General features: G+C 34.6%; 1 protein-coding gene across 13 annotated transcripts in view; it reads left to right on the forward strand.

The window, feature by feature from the left end:
- SWT1 (SWT1 RNA endoribonuclease homolog) overlaps positions 1-23,168 on the forward strand; it is a 106,368-nt gene that overhangs the window by 28,708 nt on the left and 54,492 nt on the right. For all 13 annotated transcript variants that reach the window (XR_009595864.1, XR_009595865.1, XR_001044138.5 and 10 more), the window contains 5 exons: positions 4,046-4,139; positions 11,997-12,142; positions 13,616-13,779; positions 14,883-15,021; positions 20,091-20,239. Coding sequence is in view for 4 of the 13 variants with exons in the window: in XM_012187733.5 (XP_012043123.1) it covers positions 4,046-4,139; positions 11,997-12,142; positions 13,616-13,779; positions 14,883-15,021; positions 20,091-20,239 (692 nt within the window). In the remaining 9 variants the exon portion in view is untranslated. The remainder of the gene's footprint in view (positions 1-4,045; positions 4,140-11,996; positions 12,143-13,615; positions 13,780-14,882; positions 15,022-20,090; positions 20,240-23,168) is intronic.

Consider the following 23,168-nt stretch of genomic DNA (forward strand, 5'->3'; position numbering starts at 1 on the left):
CAGGTGGCCAAAGTATTGGAGTTTCAGCTTCAACAGCAGTCCTTCCAATGAACACCCAGGACCGATCTCCTTTAGGATAGACCGGTTGGATCTCCTTGCAGTCCAAGGGGCTCTCAAGAGTCTTCTCCAACACCACAGTTCAAAAGCATCAATTCTTCGACACTCAGCTTTCTTTATAGTCCAGCTCTCACATCCATACATGACCACTGGAAAAACCATAGCCTTGACTAGACGGACCTTTGTTGGCAAAGTAATGTCTCTGCTTTTGAATATGCTATGTAGGTTGGTCATAACTTTCCTTCCAAGGAGTAAGCGTCTTTTAATTTCATGGCTGCAGTCACCATATGTGGTGATTTTGGAGCCCAGAAAAATAAAGTCAGTCACTGATTCCGCTGTTTCCCCATCTATTTCCCATGAAGTGATGGGGCCAGATGCCATGATAATAGTTTTCTGAATGTTGAGCTTTAAGCTGTTTTCACTCTCCTCTTTCACTTTCATCAAGAGGCTCTTTAGTTCTTCACTTTCTGCCATAAGGGTGGTGTCATCTGCATATCCGAGGTTATTGATATTTCTCCCAGCAATCTTGATTCCAGCTTGTGCTTCCTCCAGCCCAGCGTTTATCATGATGTACTCTGCATCAGTTCAGTTGCTCAGTCGTGTCCAACTCTTTGCGACCACATGAATTGTAGCACGCCAGGCCTCCCTGTCCATCACCAACTACCGGAGTTCACTCAAACTCATGTCCATTGAGTCGGTGTTGCCATCCAGCCATCTCATCCTCTATCGTCCCCTTCTCCTCCTGCCCCCAATCCCTACTCTACATATATAAGTTAAATAAGCAGGGTGACAATATACAGCTTTGACATACTCCTTTTGCTATTTGGAACCAGTCCGTTTTTCCATGTCCAGTTCTAACTGTTGCTTCCTGATCTGCATACAGATTTCTCAAGAGGCAGGTCAGGCGGTCTGGTATTCCCATCTCTTTCAGAATTTTCCACAGTTTATTGTGCTCCACACAGTCACAGGCTTTGGCATAGTCAATAAAGCAGAAATAGATGTTTTTCTGGAACTCTCTTGCTTTTTCGATGATCCAGCGGATGCTGGCAATTTAGTCTTTGGTTCTTCTGCCTTTTCTAAAACCAGCTTGAACATCTGGAAGTTCACAGTTCACGTTTTGCTGAAGCTTGGCTTGGAGAATTTTAAGCATCACTTTACTAGCATATGAGATGAGTGCAATTGTGCGGTCATTTGAGCATTCTTTGGCATTGCCTTTCTTTGGGACTGGAATGAAAACTGACCTTTTCCAGTCCTGTGGCCACTGCTGAGTTTTCCAAATTTGCTGATATATTGAGTGCAACACTTTCACAGAATCATCTTTTAGGATTTGAAATAGCTCAACTGGAATTCCATCACCTCCACCAGCTTTGTTCGTAGTGATGCTTTCTAAGGCCCACTTGACTTCACATTCCAGGATGTCTGGCTCTAGGTGAGTGATCATACCATCATGATTATCTTGGTCATGAAGATCTTTTTTGTACAGTTCTTCTGTGTATTCTTGCTACCTCTTCTTAATATCTTCAGCTTCTGTTAGGTCCATACCATTTTGTCCTTTATTGAGCCCATCTTTGCATGAAATGTTCCCTTGGTATCTCTAATTTTCTTGAAGAGATCTCTAGTCTTTCCCATTCTCTTATTTTCCTCTATTTCTTTGCATTGATCACAGACACTAATGAACTCATTTTAACTTGCAAAAAACCTAAACTAGGATTTAAAAGAATATAGATTACAATCCCAAGTCCCTTAGATTCTGTGTATATATTTAGAGAAATATTGAGCTGATAAAATTATGAGATATTTTAGTTTTCTTTATCTTTTAAGAGTTTTTCAGATTTTCCATAATTATTTATTTTTATAATTAGGTAAAAATAACGTTATCTGACACCTGCTACACCAGGCATTTGTTTCATCATTTTTATATTTTCTTTTATTACATTTTTGTTGAATCATTTACTTGCAAGATATTTGTATTAGACACTGTTCTAACTGTTGAGGCTGCAGGAGTGAATGAGACATACAAAGCCTGCTGTTGAGAAGCTTTAATTCTACTAATATGCTAAATATCATATTAACTATAATTTATACAGTAGTTATTTTGATGTCAAATGTGAATAGAGGTCATTGCTGTTGAGATACAATTAAGCTGAGTCTTAAGTAATCAACATATTACTTAAGCACTTGGTATCACCACATATTGGGCCAAGTGTTTTATATACATTTTCTCATTTAATCTTCCTTCTTAAGCAATTTGCCCATTATTGCATGTCCAGTAAATGGGAAAGGAAGAATTCAAACCCAGATCATCTGTTTCCAGAGTCTTTGTTCATTTTTGAACAGTTCCTGAGCAAGTACTCAAAAATATTTGTTGGTAAAAATATTTCATGAATATTCTTATAATTTTAGGTATACCTTCTGGGCCTGTGTATTCTAGAAAAAAGTGACAGAACAAGTAATCATGAACTTTGATACCTTTAGAGCAGTGTACTTACTGTATGCTCTAAACCTCCTTTGATTGGTCAAATTGAGTTGCTAAAGTTAACCACTGATTTTGAGCTGCCCATTTTGCATTATTGTGATATTTACTTTGTGAGCTAAAAGTAGGAAAATTGGCTGTTGTAACATATGTCTGTCTGGCTTACTGGTTGTCTGATTAAAGAACTGAGTCATATGTCTCTCAGGTTCATGCTATGAGATCAGTTGAGTTTTGTCTAGACTTCGCCATGAGATGGTGAGGCCCCAAAGAGCTTGTCTTTTGACAAGCGTAGGGACCTGTTGCAGCTTAGACCTTAGAAAAACATTTATTGCATGCATGAATGAGTTTTCTAATTTGAAAGTTTAGAGGACTCGGTGATATTGGCTAAAAGTTGAGGGGAGAAAAATGTTATAATCTGGGAAAAAAGTTAAGGCTCACTGGCCAGCATATCTTGACTTTCAGTGTGTAAGAGACTTGGCAAGGGCTTAAATCAGTCTTTGGATCCAGGCTTCAAAGATTCTTATCCATAAATGGGTCTGGGGTGTAGTGCTTCTTTCTATATTATTAATAAGTACCCCAGGGAATTTTGAGGCAGATAGTGTAAGGACTTATAAAAATGATATCTTTGGTCCTCTTTCTACATGTTACATTCTTTTCATATATACACACAACTTATTACATACTTTAAGACTTAGAGAATATCAGCTACATACTAACATTTGTTAGAAATTGCTTTTTGTATTCTCTTCCTAGTGCCCATGTTGTCTTCTTCTGTACATCTCTCTCTAAATGTTATTGCTTAGAAGAAAATCCCATGGACGGAGGAGCCTGGTAGGCTGCAGTCCATGGGGTCGCTAAGAGTCAGACATGACTGAGTGATTTCACTTTCACTTTTCACTTTCCTGCATTGGAGAAAGAAATGGCAACCCACTCCAGTGTTCTTGTCTGGAGAATCCCAGGGAGGGGGAAGCCTGGTGGGCTGCCGTCTCTGGGGTCGCACAGAGTCGGACACGACTGAAGAGACTTGGCAGCGGCAGCAGCAGCAGAGGTTAAGAAGAAGCAGGCACATGAAACTGGTTCTGTTGCTGGTAGAACCATTGCTCATTATTTTGCTGACCTCTTTTAAGTTAATATGAAACAAAATATAATCATATAATTTGCTTATAGTCTCTTAAGTGACTGAACTGAGACTAGAATTCATAGCTTTTGGTTTCTAGTATGGTATTTTAACCTACTGATCACATTTCTTTCCTTTGGGTTTATTAATAGGCATATTCTCTTTTGTCTTAGTAAACTATCAATTTAATAAACTATCAGTTAATTAAACCCATAAATATATGAATCGTAAATCCAGAATTTTCAGGTCATTGTTTTTGTTGTGTTTTATCTTCCTCCTCTTATTTAATAAGTTTTCTTTGTTTTAGATGATTCAATTTGTAAATATGGCCTAAATTGTTTATACAGTTCTCAGATTTTGAGTGTGCTTATTGATTGTTGCTTTTGCTGAATTCGCAGATGGATTGAGTGATGAGAACAATGATGATCGTGTATTAAAATGCTGTCTTCAGTACCAAGAACTATTCCCTTGTTCTCTTGTTATTTTGTGCACGTGAGTTTCACAATCATTTTACTTTTTTAAAAACTAGCAATTTCTATTAAAGAATTTTAAAAAAGCATACTGTAATGACCATACCAAGGATCAAAAACATATATACTATTCTAAATTTCCCAGTAAATATATTCAGTTATAACTCACATTCTTATAATGTACAAACTATAGAGGAATGAGATTTGAATCTCATGAAGTTTCATTTCGGCTTAAGTTATATGATATTCAGAAAACTTTTGAAAAAGCAAGGGAGAGTCAATTTAATATCCAAGTAAAATAGTTAGAAATGAAAATCTACATTTTGGTCATGAGGCAAGAGGGTTAATTAATCTATTTGTTGGGAAAGGCTAATGTATGTTGTAGTTATATCCTGAGTGCTTATAACAGAGTAAGAGTTGAAATTCTGGGTCTACCACTTACCGGCTTTGTGACCTTGGAAAGCTGCTTAATGTTTCTTTATGTGTTTCCTTATGTGTGAAGCATAGGGAGAATAATAATACCTGCATTTATGAGGATATTGTGAGTATTTAGTCAGAAAAAGTATGCATATATGACTTGGAAGAGTGCCTCATACATAAAATTATCTCAGTAAGAGTTTTTCCTCCTTCTCCTGTCCTCTTTCCATTCCATTCCTGCATTCCAAACTAATATATTCATAAGTTAGTTCTAAGGTAAAAGTAGCAAATTTTATTTGCCAAATTGTATTTATCATGTATGAGAAAAGGCTCTATAGTAACTGATAAGAGCAATTTTAGTTTGTAGTTTTAGTCTGAATTGTGTTCACTTCAGAACGGGGTTTTTACAGTTTCATGATCATGCCTAAATTCTCTGAAATGGAGTGATTATGGAAATGACTGGCTCTTAGATTTTTCTTGTAAGAGGCTTGCCAATTACCATTTTAGCTGTGTTCAAAGATAAAGTTTTTTTTTTATTATTTAAAAAGAAACAGATTTCCGTCTCTACCTTCAAATTATTTATTAATCTAGGACATAATATATCATCCTGGAGTTTGTTGAAGGCTGAAATAGATTTAGTAATATGTTAATCATTTTGAATTTGAGATAAGCTAAAATTGAGAGAACTGTTATTTTTTTGTTCCACTTAGAATGAAAATTAAATTGGTGAGATTTAATCAATTCTCCATTATTTCTGCAGTCACTGTTTTGGAATGAACAGATCTAACAGTTTTCAATGAAATGAAATTTTGTGGTCAAACTTTACTTTTACCTCTGGCATTGTCATGTTCCAGACAAGCCTTTTTTGTTTTTTCCCTGTTAAGTGTGATAATCATACTTACTGTGTAAGTCAGACATACTTAATGTGAGGATATATTTTTACTACTTTAAGGGATGATGAGATGATAGTTAACATTAATATTAATAATGGCAGTGACAGGAGAAACCGTCTATAAATACTACGTACTTATCTATTTTTAAACTTAAGTATGTGCCAGCAACCTCCAGTTAGTATTTCCAGTCCACATCTCTCTTCTAAACTCTAGACTAATATATTCATCTACTTATTTGATATCTGTTTGGATGTCTCATAGACATCTGAAGCCTGCCCTCTCCAAAAATGAACTCCTAATCTTTCCTTCTAAACTGTTCTCCATTTGAATAAAAAAGGCCATCTTCTACCCATTTTGCTGAAGCCAGAAACCTTGGAGACATTTTTTATTTCTGCCTTTCCTTCATAATCTTTAGTCAGGCAAATAGCAGGTCTTGTGTGGTCTTCTTTTCTTTACCTACTCTGCCACCATCCTATGTCAAGTGATGTTATTTTTCCTCTTCCTTTTCTTCTCTAAGATCCATTATGCTTTCTACTTCCATATTCTCCTTCATTTCCAAAAAAAAGAATGGTATTTTTAACTTTTAAAAAGTTTTGTTATAAAGAATTTCAACAACGTTCAAAGTGAAGAAGAGTTAATAAACTCCTAAGTACCCAGCTACAATAATTATCAAGTTTCTACACTTCTATTACCTTATATTTCCATCTATTCCCTGTCCTACGATATGATAATTTTTATATAGCTCTTTTGATATTGAGGGAAGCTGTACAATGTTAAAATGCCCAAATATTAACTGTACAGTGTGACAGTGGATACCCTGGTTGTAGCCCCTCATCCCTCTTGATACATAGAACACTTCCATTATCCCAGAAAATGTGCTCATCCCGTTTTGTGCCCTTTTTCTAGTTTCTTGAGGTGGAAGCTAAGATGATTTATTTGAGACTTCTGTAAATGTCCCTTTAAGCACTGCCTTAGCTGCATTTCACAAATTTTGATACACTATTTTTTTAAATTCAATTTTATATGCTTTATAATTTGAATTCCTGGTGGTCAAGTCTAGTGGTTAAGACTCAGTGCTCTCCCTGTTGGGGCTGGGGTTTGATCCCTGGTAGGGGAGCTAAGCCTGCAAGCCGTGGTGCAGCCAAAAAATAAATTAAAGAAAATATGTTTTATAATTTCCCTCATGATTTTCTTTTGACCCACAGGTTTTTTAGATATTTGGTGCAATTAACTCCAAATATTTGCAAATTTTCCAGTTATCTTCTTGTTATTGATTATACTTTAATTCTGTTATATGACTTGAGAACATAATTTATATGATTTCTGTTCCTTTAGATTTGTTAAACTTGGTTTTATGCCCATGAATAAAATCTTAACTTGGTGAATGTTTTATGTGCTCTTAAGAAGAATTTATTCTGCTTTTGTGGGTCGCGTATTCTATAAATTCCATATAGGTCAAGTTTGTTGATAGTGTTGTTTAGGTCTTCTGTAACCTTAGTATTAATGATTATCTGTCTACTTATTTTGTGATTACTGACAGAGGAGTCTTGACTTTCCAAGCTGTAATTTATTGGTTTGCTTCTCCTTTCCATTCTGTTTGTTTTACTTCATGAATTTTGAAGCTCTGTTGTCAGAGGCATACACATTTAGGATAGTCTTCTTGGAGAATTGACACTTTTCTCATTGTCTAATTGCTGTCTTTGTTCCTGATAATATTCCTGATTCTGAAGTTTCCTTTGTTTAATATTAATATTACTATTCCAGTGTTGTTTGCTTTGTATTTATAATATATATATTTTCATCCATTTACTTTTAACCTATCTATATCTTTATATTAAAGTATTTTGTAGATAGCATATAATTGATACTATTCTTTTTTCCATTTTGACAATTTCTGTCTAATTGATGAGTTTCTACTATTCACATTTGATTGGTTGGATCAGAATCTACCATTTTACTAATTATTTTTTATTTGTTCAGCTATTCTTTTCTTCCTTTTTTTTTCTTCTTGGATTAACTGTGGTGCCATTTTATCTCCATTATTGACTTTGTACCTTTTTGAAAAGAACTTTATAATGGTTGCCTTAGTGTTTATAATATACATCTTTACTTGATCAAAGTCTGTCTTTAAATAACACTATGTTGCTTCATGTGTAGTATAAGTATTTTAATATGCTTTGAATTTCTCCCCCCATCCGTTTTGCTATCATTATTACATATTTTACTTTTACAGAAACAATAGCACAGTACTTTGTAATGTTTTTGCTTCACTCATTTGTCATTTAAAGGAATTAAAAATAAGAAAGTGAATGCTTTTATCTTGCATTCCATTTTTAGCATTCTTTATTTCTTTATTTGAATCCAAGTTTCTGTCTGGTGCCAGATTTCTGGTCATATTCCTTTTGCCTAAACAACTTTGACATGTGTGAGTATGTTGGCAGTGAATTTTCTGGTTTTGTTTTTCTGATAGTGTGTTTATTTCTCATTTATTTCTGAAGTATATTTTTACTGGATATGCAATTCTGGGTTGATTTGTTTTTTCTCTTTCTCTGAGTATTTTAAAGGTATCACTGCATTTTCTTCTAACTTGTTTGATTTCTGATGAGAAGTCTAGATAAATATTTTCTTTCTCTGTGTGTAATGTTCTTTTGGTCTTTTTTTTTTTTCCCCTCTCATTGCTTTCAAGATTTTTTCTTTGTCTTTTTTTTTTAGCAGTTTGTTTTTAGCAGTCTTTAGCAGATGTACCCAGTCCAGTGTTCTTGCCTGGAAAATCCCAGGGACAGAGCAGCCTGGTAGGCTGCCGTCTATGGGGTTGCACAGAGTTGGACACGACTGAAGCCACTTAGCAGCAGCAGCAGCAGATGTACCACGTTTGTGTGTATGTTTGTGATCCAAGCATGCATGCTTAGTTGCTCAGACATGTCCAACCCCTCGTGACACCATGGATTGTAGCCTGTCTGGTTCCTCTGAATACTGGAGTGAGTTGCCATTTCCTCCTCCAGGGTATCTTCCGAACCCAGGTGTTGAACCTGTGTCTCCTGCATTGACAGGTGGATTCTTTACCTGAGCCACCTGGGAAACCTGTATGCTTGTGGTAGAGGAGAGGAAATTATCCTGCTTGATGTTCTCTGAGCTTCTTGGATCTGTGGTTTGGTGTTCATTTTTTAGTTTTGGAAAATTCTCAGCCGTTATTTATTTAAATATTTAATATTTCTTCTGCCCCATTCCCTCTTTTCTCCTGGTATTACAGAATTATTAATACATTGTAGTAGTCAGCCTCCAAGATGATTCCAGTGATTCCTTGCCTCTTGGTATCTTTTTGTTTTTGTTTCTTGGCTGCACTGTACCACTTGCAGGATCTTAGTTACCCAATCAGGAATCAAACCCAAGCCCTCTGCAATGGAAGTGCAGAGTCCGCACCACTGGACCACCAGGGGATTCCTGTGCCTCTTAGTATTAATTCCCTTGTGTAGTCCTCTCCTGCGTTGTACCAGGGTTGATCGTCTGTGTGACAGATAGTAGGCATCAGAAGTGATGGTATGTCACTGGCACTTCCTTTTGGGGCACACTCTTGTTTCTTTTTCTTGGATCAGTTGTTCTGGGGAAGCAAACTCCATGCTGTGAATAGCTCTGTGGAGATGCCCACATGGTGAGAAACTGAAGCCACAAGCCAAAAGCCAGTGAAGGGCTAAGCCCTACCAATAGCTACATGAATGAGCACCAATTAAATCACGAGGTGACTGTAACACTGGGGAATAGTATGTTTCAACTTTGTGAGATAGCCTGAGCCAGAACCATTCAGTCAAGCTGTTCACAGATCCCTCACTTTTAGAAATTGTGTGAGATAATAAATGTTTTTTTCACACTACTAAGTTTTGGGGATAAATTGTTACACACTCAATAGACAACTAATATATGCCTATATATTTGACTATTTGATATTGTCCAACAGCTCTTATACATATATATTTTTAACATTTTCTTCATTTTTGTTTCAGTTTGGATAATTTCTTTTGACCTGTCTTAATGTTTGGTCTTTCTTCACCTGTGTTGGGTCTACTGAGGAGCTTGTTGAAGGCATTTTTAATTTCTGTCTGGTTTTACATGTTGTTCACCTTTTCTGTTGGGCTTCCCAGGTGGCACTAATGGTAAAGAACCTGCATGCCAAAGCAGGAGCTGTAAGAGATGTGGGTTCGATCCCTGGGTGGGGAAGATCCCTTGAAGAAGGCCTTGGCAACCTGCTCCAGTATTCTTGCCTGGAGAGTCCCAAGGACAGAGGAGCCTGGTGGGCTACAGTGCGTAAGGTGACAAAGAGTCGGACACGACTGAAGAGACTTAGCACACATGCATGCACCTTTTCCATTAGAGCCTTTAACACATTAATCTAAATTCTTTAAAATTTCCTGTCAGATTCAATGTCTGTCTCATATCTGAGTCTGGTTCTATTGATTGATGTGTCTCTTGGAAGTATATTGCTTTTTTCCTGGGTTAAATTTATATGCAGATTTTAGGACTCAACTCTGTGATTTCCACCCTTCTTCAGTTTCCCCTTAACTGTCCATATGTTTTGGCCTGTGCTACCTAACATTGCCTTCTGACATTTCAAGCCACAAAGGCTCTGACTTTCTGTCCTAAAGTATTGATAAGTTGGGAAATGCCCTCAGGCAAAAAGATAGAAAAGTGTGCTTTTAACCTTTGCAGTGTCTGTGTCTTAAGTGTACATTCCCTTCCACCTTCTACTTTCATTTTATTGCTCTTTAGTGCCTTCAAATAGATTTTGCCTTTGTTGTTGTTTTTGGTCTAGATTTTCTAATTCTCTCTATGGGAACTTAGTCTGACCAAGCTACTCTGCCATTAACAGAAGCTGGAAGCCTGCTAGTCTCAAGAACAGCAGTTTGGTAAACACAGATCTGATGTCGTTTCTGCACTGAAGCCCTTTAATCTCTTTCCATTTATTAATGTTCTTGACTTTCTCTGTAGCCAGGTAAACTGGTCTTATATCCACTATTTCTAATCATCCTGGCTTCTTACAGCATATAGCAAATTCATATCATTTGTCTTCAGTCATCAGTTCAGTCACTCAGTCATGACCGACTCTTTGCGACCCCATGAACCGCAGCACGCCAGGCCTCCCTGTCCATCATCAATTCCCGGAGTCTACCCAAACCCATGTCCATTGAGTCGGTAATGCCATCCAACCATCTCATCCTCTGTCGTCCCCTTCTCCTCTTGCCCTCCATCTTTCCCAGCATCAGGGTCTTTTCCAATGAGTCAGCTCTTCGCATCAGGTGGCCAAAGTATTGGAGTTTCAGCTTCAACATCAGTCCTTCCAATGAACACCCAGGACTGATCTCCTTTAGGATGGACTGGTTGAATCTCCTTGCAGTCCAAGGGACTCTCAAGAGTCTTCTCCAACACCACAGATCAAAAGCATCAATTCTTCGGTGCTCAGCTTTCTTTATAGTCCAACTCTCACATCCATACATGACCACTGGTAAAACCATAGCCTTGACTAGACGGACCTTTGTTGGCAAAGTAATGTCTCTGCTTTTTAATATGCTGTCTAGGTTGGTCATAACCTTTCTTCCAAGGAGTAAGCGTCTTTTAATTTCATGGCTGCAGTCACTAACTGCAGTGACTTTGGAGCCCAGAAAAATAAAGTCATCCACTGTTTCCACTATTTCCCCATCTGTTATGCCATGAAGTGATGGGACTGGATGTCATGATCTTAGTTTTCTGAATGTTGAGCTTTTAAGCCAACTTTTTCACTGTCCTCTTTCACTTTCATCAAGAGGCTCTTTAGCTCTTCTTCACTTTCTGCCATAAGCGTGGTATCCTCTGCATATCTGAGGTTATTGATATTTCTCCTGGCAATCTTGATTCCAGCTTGTGTTTCTTCCAGTCCAGCGTTTCTCATGATGTACTCTGCATATAAGTTAAATAAGCAGAGTGACAATATACAGCCTTGACATACTCCTTTCCTATTTGGAACCAGTCTGTTGTTCCATGTCCAGTTCTAACTGTTGCTTCCTGACCTGCATACAGGTTTCTCAAGAGGCAGGTCATTTGTTTTAGGCCCACTCTAAATAAATTTGTAATTGCCTACCCTTTGTAAATCATTTATTTTATTATGGCTCTTAATGCTTATTTTTCCTAGGATGATCATATTCTTGTGTTCAAATCCTCCTCCCACTTACCGGGTATAACTTTGGACAAGTTACTTAACCTTTTTATACTTCAGTTTCTTATGTGTGAAATGGGGATAAAAATTAGTACCACTCCTACCTAAGAAGCTTGTTGTGAGAATTAAATGGATTGCTATATATAAAGTGCTTAGCATAGTTCCTGATACCAGGAAAACATTCAATATGTAGCAATAATAATTATTCTCAAAAACTAAGATGATATGCCTCTAGTGTGTGATAATTTATCTTCTGCATTAAAAAATTATCCTTTGTTAATATATGTACTGAGAATCACCAGCCTCTGATTAGATTCCATGTGATTTTAGTTGCCATACGATTTGTCTTATAAAAAATAAAATATTTTTTCCTCCTAATCCAACCTAGGGATGATAGAAATTTAAGAAACAAAGGCCTAATAAGTGGTGTGAAGTCACTCAGTAAAGAAGAATTGAGTGCAGAGTTATTAAACTTATCTCTGAACACAGATGTATGTCATCAGCCTTGTATATCTAAACAACAATTGAAAGCAGGTAGTATTCTTACTACAAATAATTAGAAGTATATCTTATTTTGTGTACTAAGAATATTGACAACAGTTGGAATTAATGGTAGATTTTTATTTTGTACATTTAAAGAAACATTGTGTGGAGTATTTGCTGGCACATAAATGGTAGAAATGAATGAATATTATAATGGTGATCCAAAAAAAGCATACATGATTGCCTTCTATATATACTGTTACAAATTAATTTGTATTTTTGTCTGTACACTCATATACATTTTTATATATTTGTAATCACCATGTGAATCCTATTTGTTCTTTCTCAGAGGATACCTTTTAAATTAATGGTAGCTATAAGAAATACCCATTTGAGGTAGGGAAAAATAGTTTATTCTTAACATTACTTTCATATTCTTAACTTTCTATTAACATAGTAAAACAGTAATGGACTTGAAGGACTCTAGGGGTAATGTTTTTAAATTTAAACTAATATACACATTATTTAAAAACATATCTCACCATTTCCTTCTGAGGGAAAAATAATTATTGAAGTTCTTAGTAGCATATGCATATGCTTCATATATTCATTTGAATATATGCTACTTATTTGTTGCTTATTTGACCTTTTTGGTAATAAAGTTTCCTTTGTCATAATACTCTAAATGGCCTTTAGAGACAGTTACAGAATATTCTACTTTATAGTTTTTCAAGGGAAATATGCTTTTGATTTGCTCATTTTATTACTGACATTTTAAATTTTTACTTCATATTCAAAGAGGTAATCCCCTTAATATTTTTAATTTTGCCATAAAGAAATTGCAGTTGTTTGCAGGTGTCAAAATAGTAATTATAATGAAATAATATAAATGAAAATAATCAAAACTAATATTAGAAGGTGAAGGTGTATAGGTAGTTAAGTCAGAGAGTCTAGTCTTTTCAAGACAAGTTACTGATGTGAGTTATGTTTATGATTTTTGGAAGTAAACACATTTTGTCCATAGTTCTTGGTTTTCTATTATAAATATTAATAGATGTAAAGAATTTTTTTAATTTTTAATTTTTTAAATAATGTAAGGTTAAAATATACACATTTCTCAAATTCCTTTTTTTCTTTCAAATTTCTATTTTAGTAAAAACATTTCATTGCCTTTTGTCAAAAAGATAAAGCGTTTACTAATGTAATATGTTTTGCATCTAAAAACAGCTATACTAAATATTTCTAAATACTCTTTATTTATTTATTTTTGGCCATGCCACATGGCTTGCAAGAGTTCCCCCGAACAGGGATTGAACCAGGGCCAGGACAAGTGAAAGCCTGGATCCTAACCATAGCCCACCAGCGAACTCCCCAAAATCTTGTTTTAAAAATATTCATTTCTTCTCTAGATTCAAATACTAATTATATCCATTAAATATTTATTATTTATGGCCAAATACTAATTATATGTGTAAAATATTTACTATTAATGTCCTAAATAAAGCTTGTAACTTTGTTTTGAAGAAACAACACCTTTGGAGGAGAGCTATGAGGAAGAATCTACAAACTCTGGACTACCCCTTCTACTTGAAAAGATTGTATCTGATCTCGAAAGATCTCTTGGAACAGCTTTATCTTCCATATTAGAAACAGAAATGAAAATTGCTTTTGGAAACCTCTGGATGGAGGTGATTATTTGAATGCTTAGTTAAAGGTTTCTTTTTTATTGCTAAAGATTTGTTGCCTTATTTTAAGAAATACACTTTGTATAAAATATATGTTTTATTGTAATAATTGATATCACAATAATATTTTTCTTGAAGTTTTTAGAATAACTTTAAAAACTAACTGATGGACATTTCTTAATGATTAGGACTATTTTTTATCATTCATTTTCTCAGTGAACAAATATTTATTGGGTGTCTACCATTTGTTAGACATTTCCTCCATGGAGCTTAAATTGAAAGAAAATGTCTCATTTTTAGTTTATTTGAGTCAAAATGTCTATATTGTGGCTTATGTGATATAAGTTTGAGAATCAGAGTGTATATTTGGTATTAGTAAAATATTTTGAATTTTCTTTAGATTCACATCTTTTCTGTAATAAGTAAACATGACATTTGGAAATAGTGGCCTTCTTAGTTTAATGTTTGTTTGCTATTCACGTTTATCATTAAGAGAAAGTTTATTCCCTATCAATTGTATCTATCCCAGATATTCAGTGAGATTCTAATATTTGTCAGTGTGGCTTGATTATACTATCAAGTGTTAAACCAAGATGTTGAAGAATGATCAGATTCTAGGAAGGTTGACATAAATTAGATTTCATAATAGAGTCTAATAAAGTGATTGCATATGAATGATTGAAGAAAGGATGTACTGATCTTATAGTACTTAATTATGAGTTTTCTTTATAAACATGCCTTTATAGGAAAATTCTTTTCTGTATAGATGTTTTTCTCTAGTTTTAGGAAATTAGATTGATTTTGTTGTAGAAATGACCATGTTGAAAGGTAGATGACGACTTTTGCTGACTAAAACTGTAGTTTTTCTGATTAAAACTATGCTTTCTTTTGGTACACATGGTTTCTGAAACTATAAGTATTATTACTAATGTGAATTTTATAAAAGCAGTTTCCAGTGGAATAGGCATTTTAAGATTGTGACTGGCTTTTAATAAAACATCTTTTAGTTTAAGAAGAATTCAATTATGTTTTGCCTAGAAATCTATGTAGGAATTCCTAAATAGGTACTTTAAAATAAATACATCAATAATGCTGTTTTTCTCTAGATGCTGTACTTGAAACCTCCATGGACTCTAATACATTTATTACAGTGCTTTAGAAAACATTGGTTGGCTGTATTTGGATTAGTTATGGAAAAGAACTTGCTCTTAACCATTGAGAGTCTATATGAAAATCTCCGTAAAGGTATGAATCTTTCATTTTGTCTTTGGAAGTGTTGTATTAAAGTCAGAATTCATGGAATGTGAAGATGAATTAATAAAAAATTTTTCAAACAGTTCTTAACCATTTGCACTTTTAATTTCTTAAGGAAATTTATAGCAGCTAGATGAATGGATGGAGTTCATAGAGATTGTGACTGTTCATAGTATCATTTTTGATGTTCAAATAGTTAATCAAGATTTCTACTTAAAATACATGGATAAGGAGTAGGAATCCTTTGGATTTGGTGCATAATGAATTTTAGAACCACAAGAGACTAGAATCAACATTTAGTTGGTAGTTTCTTAAACTGTATCACACAGAACCTTCTTGAAGTGTTTCTGGAGTTGCCAGAGATTAGGGGTAGAAAGGTTGATGGGGAGCCTGATAATAGTGTGCTTTTGGCCTTCAACCCCAACTTTAGCCATTCAGCTTTCTTTTATTTATGTAGAGAGATTCCGTGTGTGATTAAAAAAGAAAAAGTTTTTCTGCCAGAAAACAAAAGATGTGAAAAGCACTGATCTAATGGTGGGCTACAGTTTAAGTTCAGTTCACTCAGTTGTGTCTGACTCTTTGAGACCCCATGGACTGCAGCACGCCAGGCCTCCCTGTCCATCATCTACTCCCAGAGTCCACCCAAACCCATGTCCATTGAGTTGGTGATGCCATCCAACCATCTCATCCTCTGTCGTCCCCTTCTCCACCTGCCCTCAATCTTTCGCAGCATCAGGGTCTTTTCAAGTGAGTTAGCTCTTTGCATCAGGTGGCCAAAGTATTGGAGTTTCAGCTTCAACAGCAGTCCTTCCAATGAACACCCAGGACTGATCTCCTTTAGGATGGACTGGTTGAATCTCCTTGCAGTCCAAGGGACTCTCAAGAGTCTTCTCCAACACCACAGTTCGAAAACATCGATTCTTTGGTGCTCAGCTTTCTTTATATATAAGTCCAACTCTCACATCCATATATGACTACTGGAAAAACCATAGCCTTGACTAGATGGACCTTTGTTGACAAAGTAATGTCTCTGCTTTTGAATATGCTGTCTAGGTTAGTCATAACTTTCCTTCCAAGGAGTAAGCATCTTTGAATTTCATGGCTGCAGTCACCATCTGCAGTGATTTTGGAGCCTAAAAAAATAAAGTCAGCCACTGTTTCCCCATCTATTTCCCATGAAGTGATGGGACCAGGTGCCATGATCTTAGTTTTCTGAATGTTGAGCTTTAAGCCAACTTTTTCCATTCTCCTCTTTCACTTTCATCAAGAGGCTCTTTAGTTCTTCTTCACTTTCTGTCATAAGGGTGGTATCATCTGCATATCTGAGGTTATTGATATTCCTCCCGGCAATCTTGATTCCAGCTGTGCTTCCTTCAGCCCAGCATTTCTCATGATGTACTCTGCATGTAAGTTAAATAAGGAGGGTGACAATATACAGCTTTGACGTCCTCCTTTTCCTATTTGGAACCAGTCTGTTGTTCCATGTCCAGTTCTAACTATTGCTTCCTGACCCGCATACAGGTTTCTCAAGAGGCAGGTCAGGTAGTCTAGTATTCCCATCTCTTTCAGAATTTTCCACAGTTGGTTGTGCTCCACACAGTCAAAGTCTTTGGCATAGTCAATAAAGCAGAAATAGGTGTTTTTCTGGAACTCCTCCTTTTTCCATGATCCAGCAGATGTTAGCAATTTGATCTCTGGTTCCTCTGCCTTTTCTAAAACCAGCTTGAACATCTGGAATTTCACGGTTCACGTATTGCTGAAGCCTGGCTTGGAGAATTTTGAGCATTACTTTGCTAGTGTGTTTATGTGCTACAGTTTATGGAGTCGCAAAAGAGTCCAACATGACTTAGCAACTAAATAAATGTTATTAAAGTCTGTGTTTTGTCATTAAGGAAACTAGCTTTGAGAGAGTAAGTGATTTGTCCATAGTGAACAGCTCCGTTTCTTTTGCTGTATAAACCATTATTAGGATGTTCAGTTAGTTCTTGACTTTTCTCAAACTCCTCATGAAGTGATCTATTTTATGTATTAGTTATATCCTGTCTACTTTTTAAAAATAACTGAGTATAGATGGGCCTTTAAAGGACCACCTGAGTACAAGAGAGTTTAAGTTAGGCTTAAAGGTGCAAGAGCCAGGTAGCGAAGAAGAACCAAAGAGATATTTTTACTATAAAACATGTGCAAACAATTATTGCAATACTTGAACACAGATTTTAGCACTAAGCTTCCTAACAGCTAAGATAAAACAAAAACATTCTATGCCAGATATACCACTTCTCTTTTCCCCTGAAGTGTAAACTCTGAAAATGTTTTATATCTTTATAAATTTCCCCAGGGAACTTAAACTTCCTAATCAATACTTTATGACATATATGTAGTTGATGTTGCATGAATATTTAGTTTTTAAAGTTACTGATTTTTAAAATAAAAATACACTTTCCAGGCATTGACCTTTAACTAGAAAATATTTATTAGGGGTATTATTATTAAGGAATGACATATTGGACATGTCCTCAAAGTATCTTGAAAGATATATAGAAACAGTGTTCATATCTTTTACTAGGGACATAATTTTGTTGCTTCTGTCAAAAGAGGAAGTCCATAAACCATGTGTGATCTTAAGTAAGACTTGGTTTCAGAAATGGGATATCTAGTTGCCATCTTCCATTTGTCTGTTTTCCAGGGCTGGGCAGTTTTGTTGTGCTTATATGGAACTTTAGAGGTAGTAGTCAGTAGTTCTATTTTTCTCTAATAACAAGAGAAGTGAAAAGATATGACCGTTCCTTTCATTAAAAACTCATTTGGAGGATTATTGTGTAATCATAATTTATTGATCTTTGATCTAGAAGAATCCAATGCCTAATGTTTACTGACTTGTGAATGATATGTAATAGAATTATAAAAATGCCTTCTGCTCTAAAATAATTTTGAATTAGAAAAAATTACAGGTAATTCTGTTTATAATCTTTTAATAGTATCTGCAGCTGTTGAATTATACATGTTTAACTTACTGTATCAAGCATGTCACTTTAGATCAATTCATAGAAAATTACATAGAAAATGAGTAGTAGCTTTTTCTGACTTCATTGTCTGTATTATTTTTAACCTAAATAATTATTGACCTTATATAAACATTAAATTATTTCAGCCTTGTAGATTTTTTTTATGCTTTGTCTGAGTACTGAATTGATCATTGACATTATACTTTTGCCTTAATCTTTAGTAAAAAATTCTTTTAAGATGAAATAAAATGATTAATTCAAGGATTTCAGCCCTATGAAACAGACTATACTGGAGAAGCATCATTAAAAGAAGTTGTGCCCAACTGCCTCCTCTGAGGAGATTTACCTCCTTTCTGTCCTCTGTAGCATCTCTTATCCCTAATTTTCCCACAGGAATTTGAACTAGTCTTTGATTTTAAAAATAACTGAAAGTGTTTTGTAAGGAGATGCACTGTTTGCTTAATAAAAGGGTAGCCAGAAACTTGGCTGTAACCATCACATTAGATCAGAATTTCAGAATATTGAGTAATTGATTATGAAAATCCACTTTTTATTTTCATTTAACCTTTCAGTATTATGTAAGTTACACAGAAAAACTATTTTTTTTTAACTCATAGTGCCAGTGTTTCAGAATAAAATAGAATTTCTGAAGCTGTGAACCTAAAAGAAAACAAGCAAACACATTGCACTGTGGTTATTTTAAATGCCTTTGAAAACTGTCATGCAGTATTCTATCTTAATAATAGAGATAATTTTTTCTATTCTGAATTTTGGTAACATTAGAAAGTTGTTTAACTTCATTTTTCATAACTTTGAATCTTTTATTGTCACCACTTCTCTTAATTGGTTTGAGAATTTATTGTAAGCAAGTTTAGTTCCTTGAGACAAAAATGTTACATCTTTAAATTATTACCTGTAGATTAACTCACTTCGCTAATTTAAGGGGGAAAAGTTCTATTAGCTTCTTTTGCCCATAGCTCACTGTTAACCCAAGTTGTTTATTTTTCGCTGAAATTGTATTGCATCCAGAGAGAACACGTTTTCAATAAATCTGGTATTATATTTCATGTGATGGGATTTGAAGATAAATCACTACATGATAACTGAGTTGATTATGACAGGTACTGCATATAATTTAAGGGCTCACCACCAAAATGTGACACTGTGATGTCTCGAGTAATCTGTATACAAACAACCTCAGTTTTGAAAATCTGTAGTTTAACTCAGATTTGTTTGGTGATTATCTCTTCTGAAGAGTATAACATTCTTTCATTTTACTGTTAATTTTAAAAATTGAAGTATAATTGGAGTATAGTTGATTTACAATGTTGTGTTAGTTTCTGGTATACAGCATAATGATTCAGATACATATATATGCATATTCTTTACTTTGTGGTTTTTTGAAGAGTATTGAATATAGTTCCCTATCCTATTCAGTAGGGCCTTGTTATTTGTCAATTTTGTATGTAGTAACTTGTGCATTTCACGTTTACTTTGAAGTTGACTGTTTTGAGGGAAATTTTGGAATCTGAGTAGAGACTCAGTATCCACAGGAAATTGGTTCCAGGACCCCTGAGGATAGAAGAATTCTCCATGCTCAAGTCCCTTGTATAAAATGGCATAGTATTTGTATATAACTTACACATATTTTCCTATAAACTTTGAATCATCTCTAGATTACTTGTAATACCTAATACAATATAAATGCTCTGTGAATAGGTGCCAGTACATAGCAAATTCATGTTTTGCTGTTTGGAACATGATAGAACTTTTTCCCCCCAAATACTTTTGATCTATAGTTGACGGAAACTGTACATGTGAAAACTTACAGATATGGAAGGCCAGCTTCACAGAATGCCAGAATCAGCTCCAAGAACTTTGTCTAAAACTAAGGCTCATCATGGCTTTTTACACCAGAGAGATAAATTGGGAGCCTGTAGATATAAATGTGTACTCTCCTTAAATTTCTTAGTTATTATTAGATTGATTTTTCAAAAGCATTTTTGTGTTGTATACTCATTCTTACATATTTTTTCCTTCTTAATTTTCTGTTACCAGCTAACAAAGCAGTGGATTTTACAACAGTGAAATTCCTGCTTCAGGATTCTGAAAGTTTGCTACATGCTTTCAGTACAAGGTCAAATTATGATGGTATTCTTCCACAGGCCTTTGCTCAAGTAAACAAACTACTCCAAACATTTGCAGAGGTAAGATACCTTTAGAATGCCATTTAGAGTAATCATATATGTTATAAGAATGTATTTATCGGACAGTAGGTAAGAAATTTAATTTACTCTAACATACTAAAAGCATTAAGTAAATATTAAGTGAATTGAATGGAGACTGAACAATCCTTATTACAGGTTATAAAATATTCATACTCCTATGGAAGCAGTGTCACAGCAGTTGTTGGGATTTCATATTGTTTCATTTATGAATAGAAGAGAACTATGCGTTGTTGCCTGACTACTCATTTTTCAGTGCTCCTGACCAATGGATCACAGCCTGCATCAAAATACTTCAAAAAAATTTTTAAGCGTGCAGATGCCATGCCCCTTACTGAGTAAAATTTCTGTCAGTGGTGCCCAGAAGTGTTTTTGTTCTTGATTCATGTTTTATTTTCGAATAATTTCAAACTTATAAGAAAATTACAAGAGTAACAAAGAATTCTCATATGTGTCCTTTACCCCCATTTCCCAGTGTTAACCTTTTATCACATTTTCTTTTATTATTTTCTGTCTTCTACCTACCAGTCTACTTATCTATCCAGAATATTTTTTCTAAATTAAGAGTATGTTGCAGATATTATCCCCTTTTACCCCTAAATATTTCCATATATATATATTTCCTAATGAATAAGGATATCTTATATAACTAGTATAATTAGTCAGGAAATTATTATTGACATAATCCAATTATCTAACCTACAGACTGTATTCAAACTTTGCCAGTTGACCTACCAATTTTTTAACAGGTCTCCTCATGTGATTCTTATACAGTCTGCCTAGCACTGATGCCTTTTTGCCCCTTTAAAATAACTATGTGAGTTTTGTCCTTAGTAATACTGTATTTCTAGAGTCTTCTGATTTCAAATCTATAAAATTCAGGTCATTTTATATGCCTGAAACAGTTAAAAAAACTCAGCATCACAATTACATTGTTAGATATCAATGATACTTTCATCTAATATATATATGTGTGTGTGTGTATGTGTGTGTCATATCTTTTTTCCTTTGAACTATTGAATTGGCCATGTTTTCCTCTGTGGTTTTTTTTTTCTGGTAACATAGGCCCTGGTACCTATGAAGTAGTAAAAGGATTAGATGATACTAAACTTAGTCATAGTTACTGAGGAAAGAATTTAACTTTCTTAAGACTAAAAGAAGCATCTTTTTGATAAACTAACAGGAAATATATGTTATTTCTTGAGGAAAGAATTGATTTAAGCAGTAAATAATCTTTTGGTTTAAGATAACCAAAACATTGGTACTTATTCTTTTTTTTTTTTTTGCAGCCCCAGAGGGGCGGTACTTATTCTTTTAAATGGCAAGTGTGACTTTTAGAGTCTTCAGTAGGGAAGAATGGACCTGCAAATTTAGGAGTTGCAGCTTGAATATTTTAATTGAATTGTATAGGGAAGAGCTCATTATCCTGTCTTTCACAGAACTGAGCCCTAAAACCCCATCTTTAGTGAAACAACCATGGTGAACAAGATGGAAAGTTTAGGATACTTACAGTCTTAGCAGCCTTTGAATGAAAATTATTGAGAATAAAAAAAATTAGGAATGATTGAGATAAAAATGATATCAAGATTCTTTTATCAGTTGGAAACCTAGCCATGGGAGTTTTCTTCCATGAAGAGTTTGATATTAAAATCTAGTGTTGTTTGTCGCATAATTGTATGCCTGTTATATATTGCCCACTTGTAAACATATTGGCTTATTATTTAGTAAGTTATTTATTCTTGGATCCTGATTTTCTAGTTGTCACATTAGCAAGAGATTTAAGAAGACAAGGGACAAAAAATCTAGTATTCTCTTTAGTGCTTTTCCCTCAACATTAAGCATTAGTCTGATTGTTTGAAACAACTTGTGTTTTTTCCACAATTAGCGCGCTTTCAAGTATTGCTTATACAACAATTCATTGTCTAAGTCAGTCAAGAACATTGTGATTTAGCTTGGGCTTTTAAAATGCACTTTCAATAGCAGTTATTTTGTAGAGTACATCTGGTTTATGACCTGAATACTTAGTTATGTGTCACTAACTTGAACAATGAAAAGAAAGAGATTACCTCCAGGAATAGAATATCTAAGTACAGTAACTGTAAAAAAAAAAAAATGCCCCTTATCTTAATTTACCAAGTGTAGAAAATCAGGAAAAGAGAAATATTCGTTATTCATTTGTTTCTGAGAAACCAAAATGGAAAGTTAAGTAATGTCATTTTCCAGATTTTTATATAAATGGGGTAGAGGAAAGGATATATATTTTTTCTCTTACAAACCTTTAACATCATAAAAAAAGAAAGACTTGCTCTTCCAGAATGATAGACTATTTAAAATAAGTCTTTTTAATAAACTTAGACTTACGTGCCTCAGACTTCCCATCCTGACTAGTTGTGTTTTTAATTTCTGGTTATTTAACCTCTCAGAGCCTTAATCCCTTCTTTTATAAGAAAGAGTATAATAATCTCTGCCTTAGAACTGTCATGAGAATTAAATTAATATTTGTAGAGCCTAGCACACAGTAAGTGCTGTGTAAGTGTTTGATAAAGCAGCCTATTGGTATGTTTTGTTGCATACACTTCTGTTTGAAAGCTGAGAAAAAGCATTATGTGATGATTAAACACATTATCTCAAAACAAAATTCATATTTCCATTCATGTGTATTTATTAAATTCATAGTTAATGTAAACAGGCAGTTTTGTTCCTTCCTAAAAAGAAATAAAAGGGTAATAATTACCTTTATGAGCTGGAGAGAGAATATAACCACATTCATATCTACTTATTCATATATACTTCATTCACTTTCACTAAAGGTCAGATTCTGTTCATGCCTCTTACCAGCTGTGTGACCCTGCATAACTTATTCATCCTTTCTTTGCCTCAATAAAATGTAGATAATCATAGTTTCTCCTTC

The sequence above is a fragment of the Ovis aries genome, chromosome 12 (genome assembly GCF_016772045.2).
Source record: "Ovis aries strain OAR_USU_Benz2616 breed Rambouillet chromosome 12, ARS-UI_Ramb_v3.0, whole genome shotgun sequence".
NCBI lineage: Eukaryota > Metazoa > Chordata > Mammalia > Artiodactyla > Bovidae > Ovis > Ovis aries.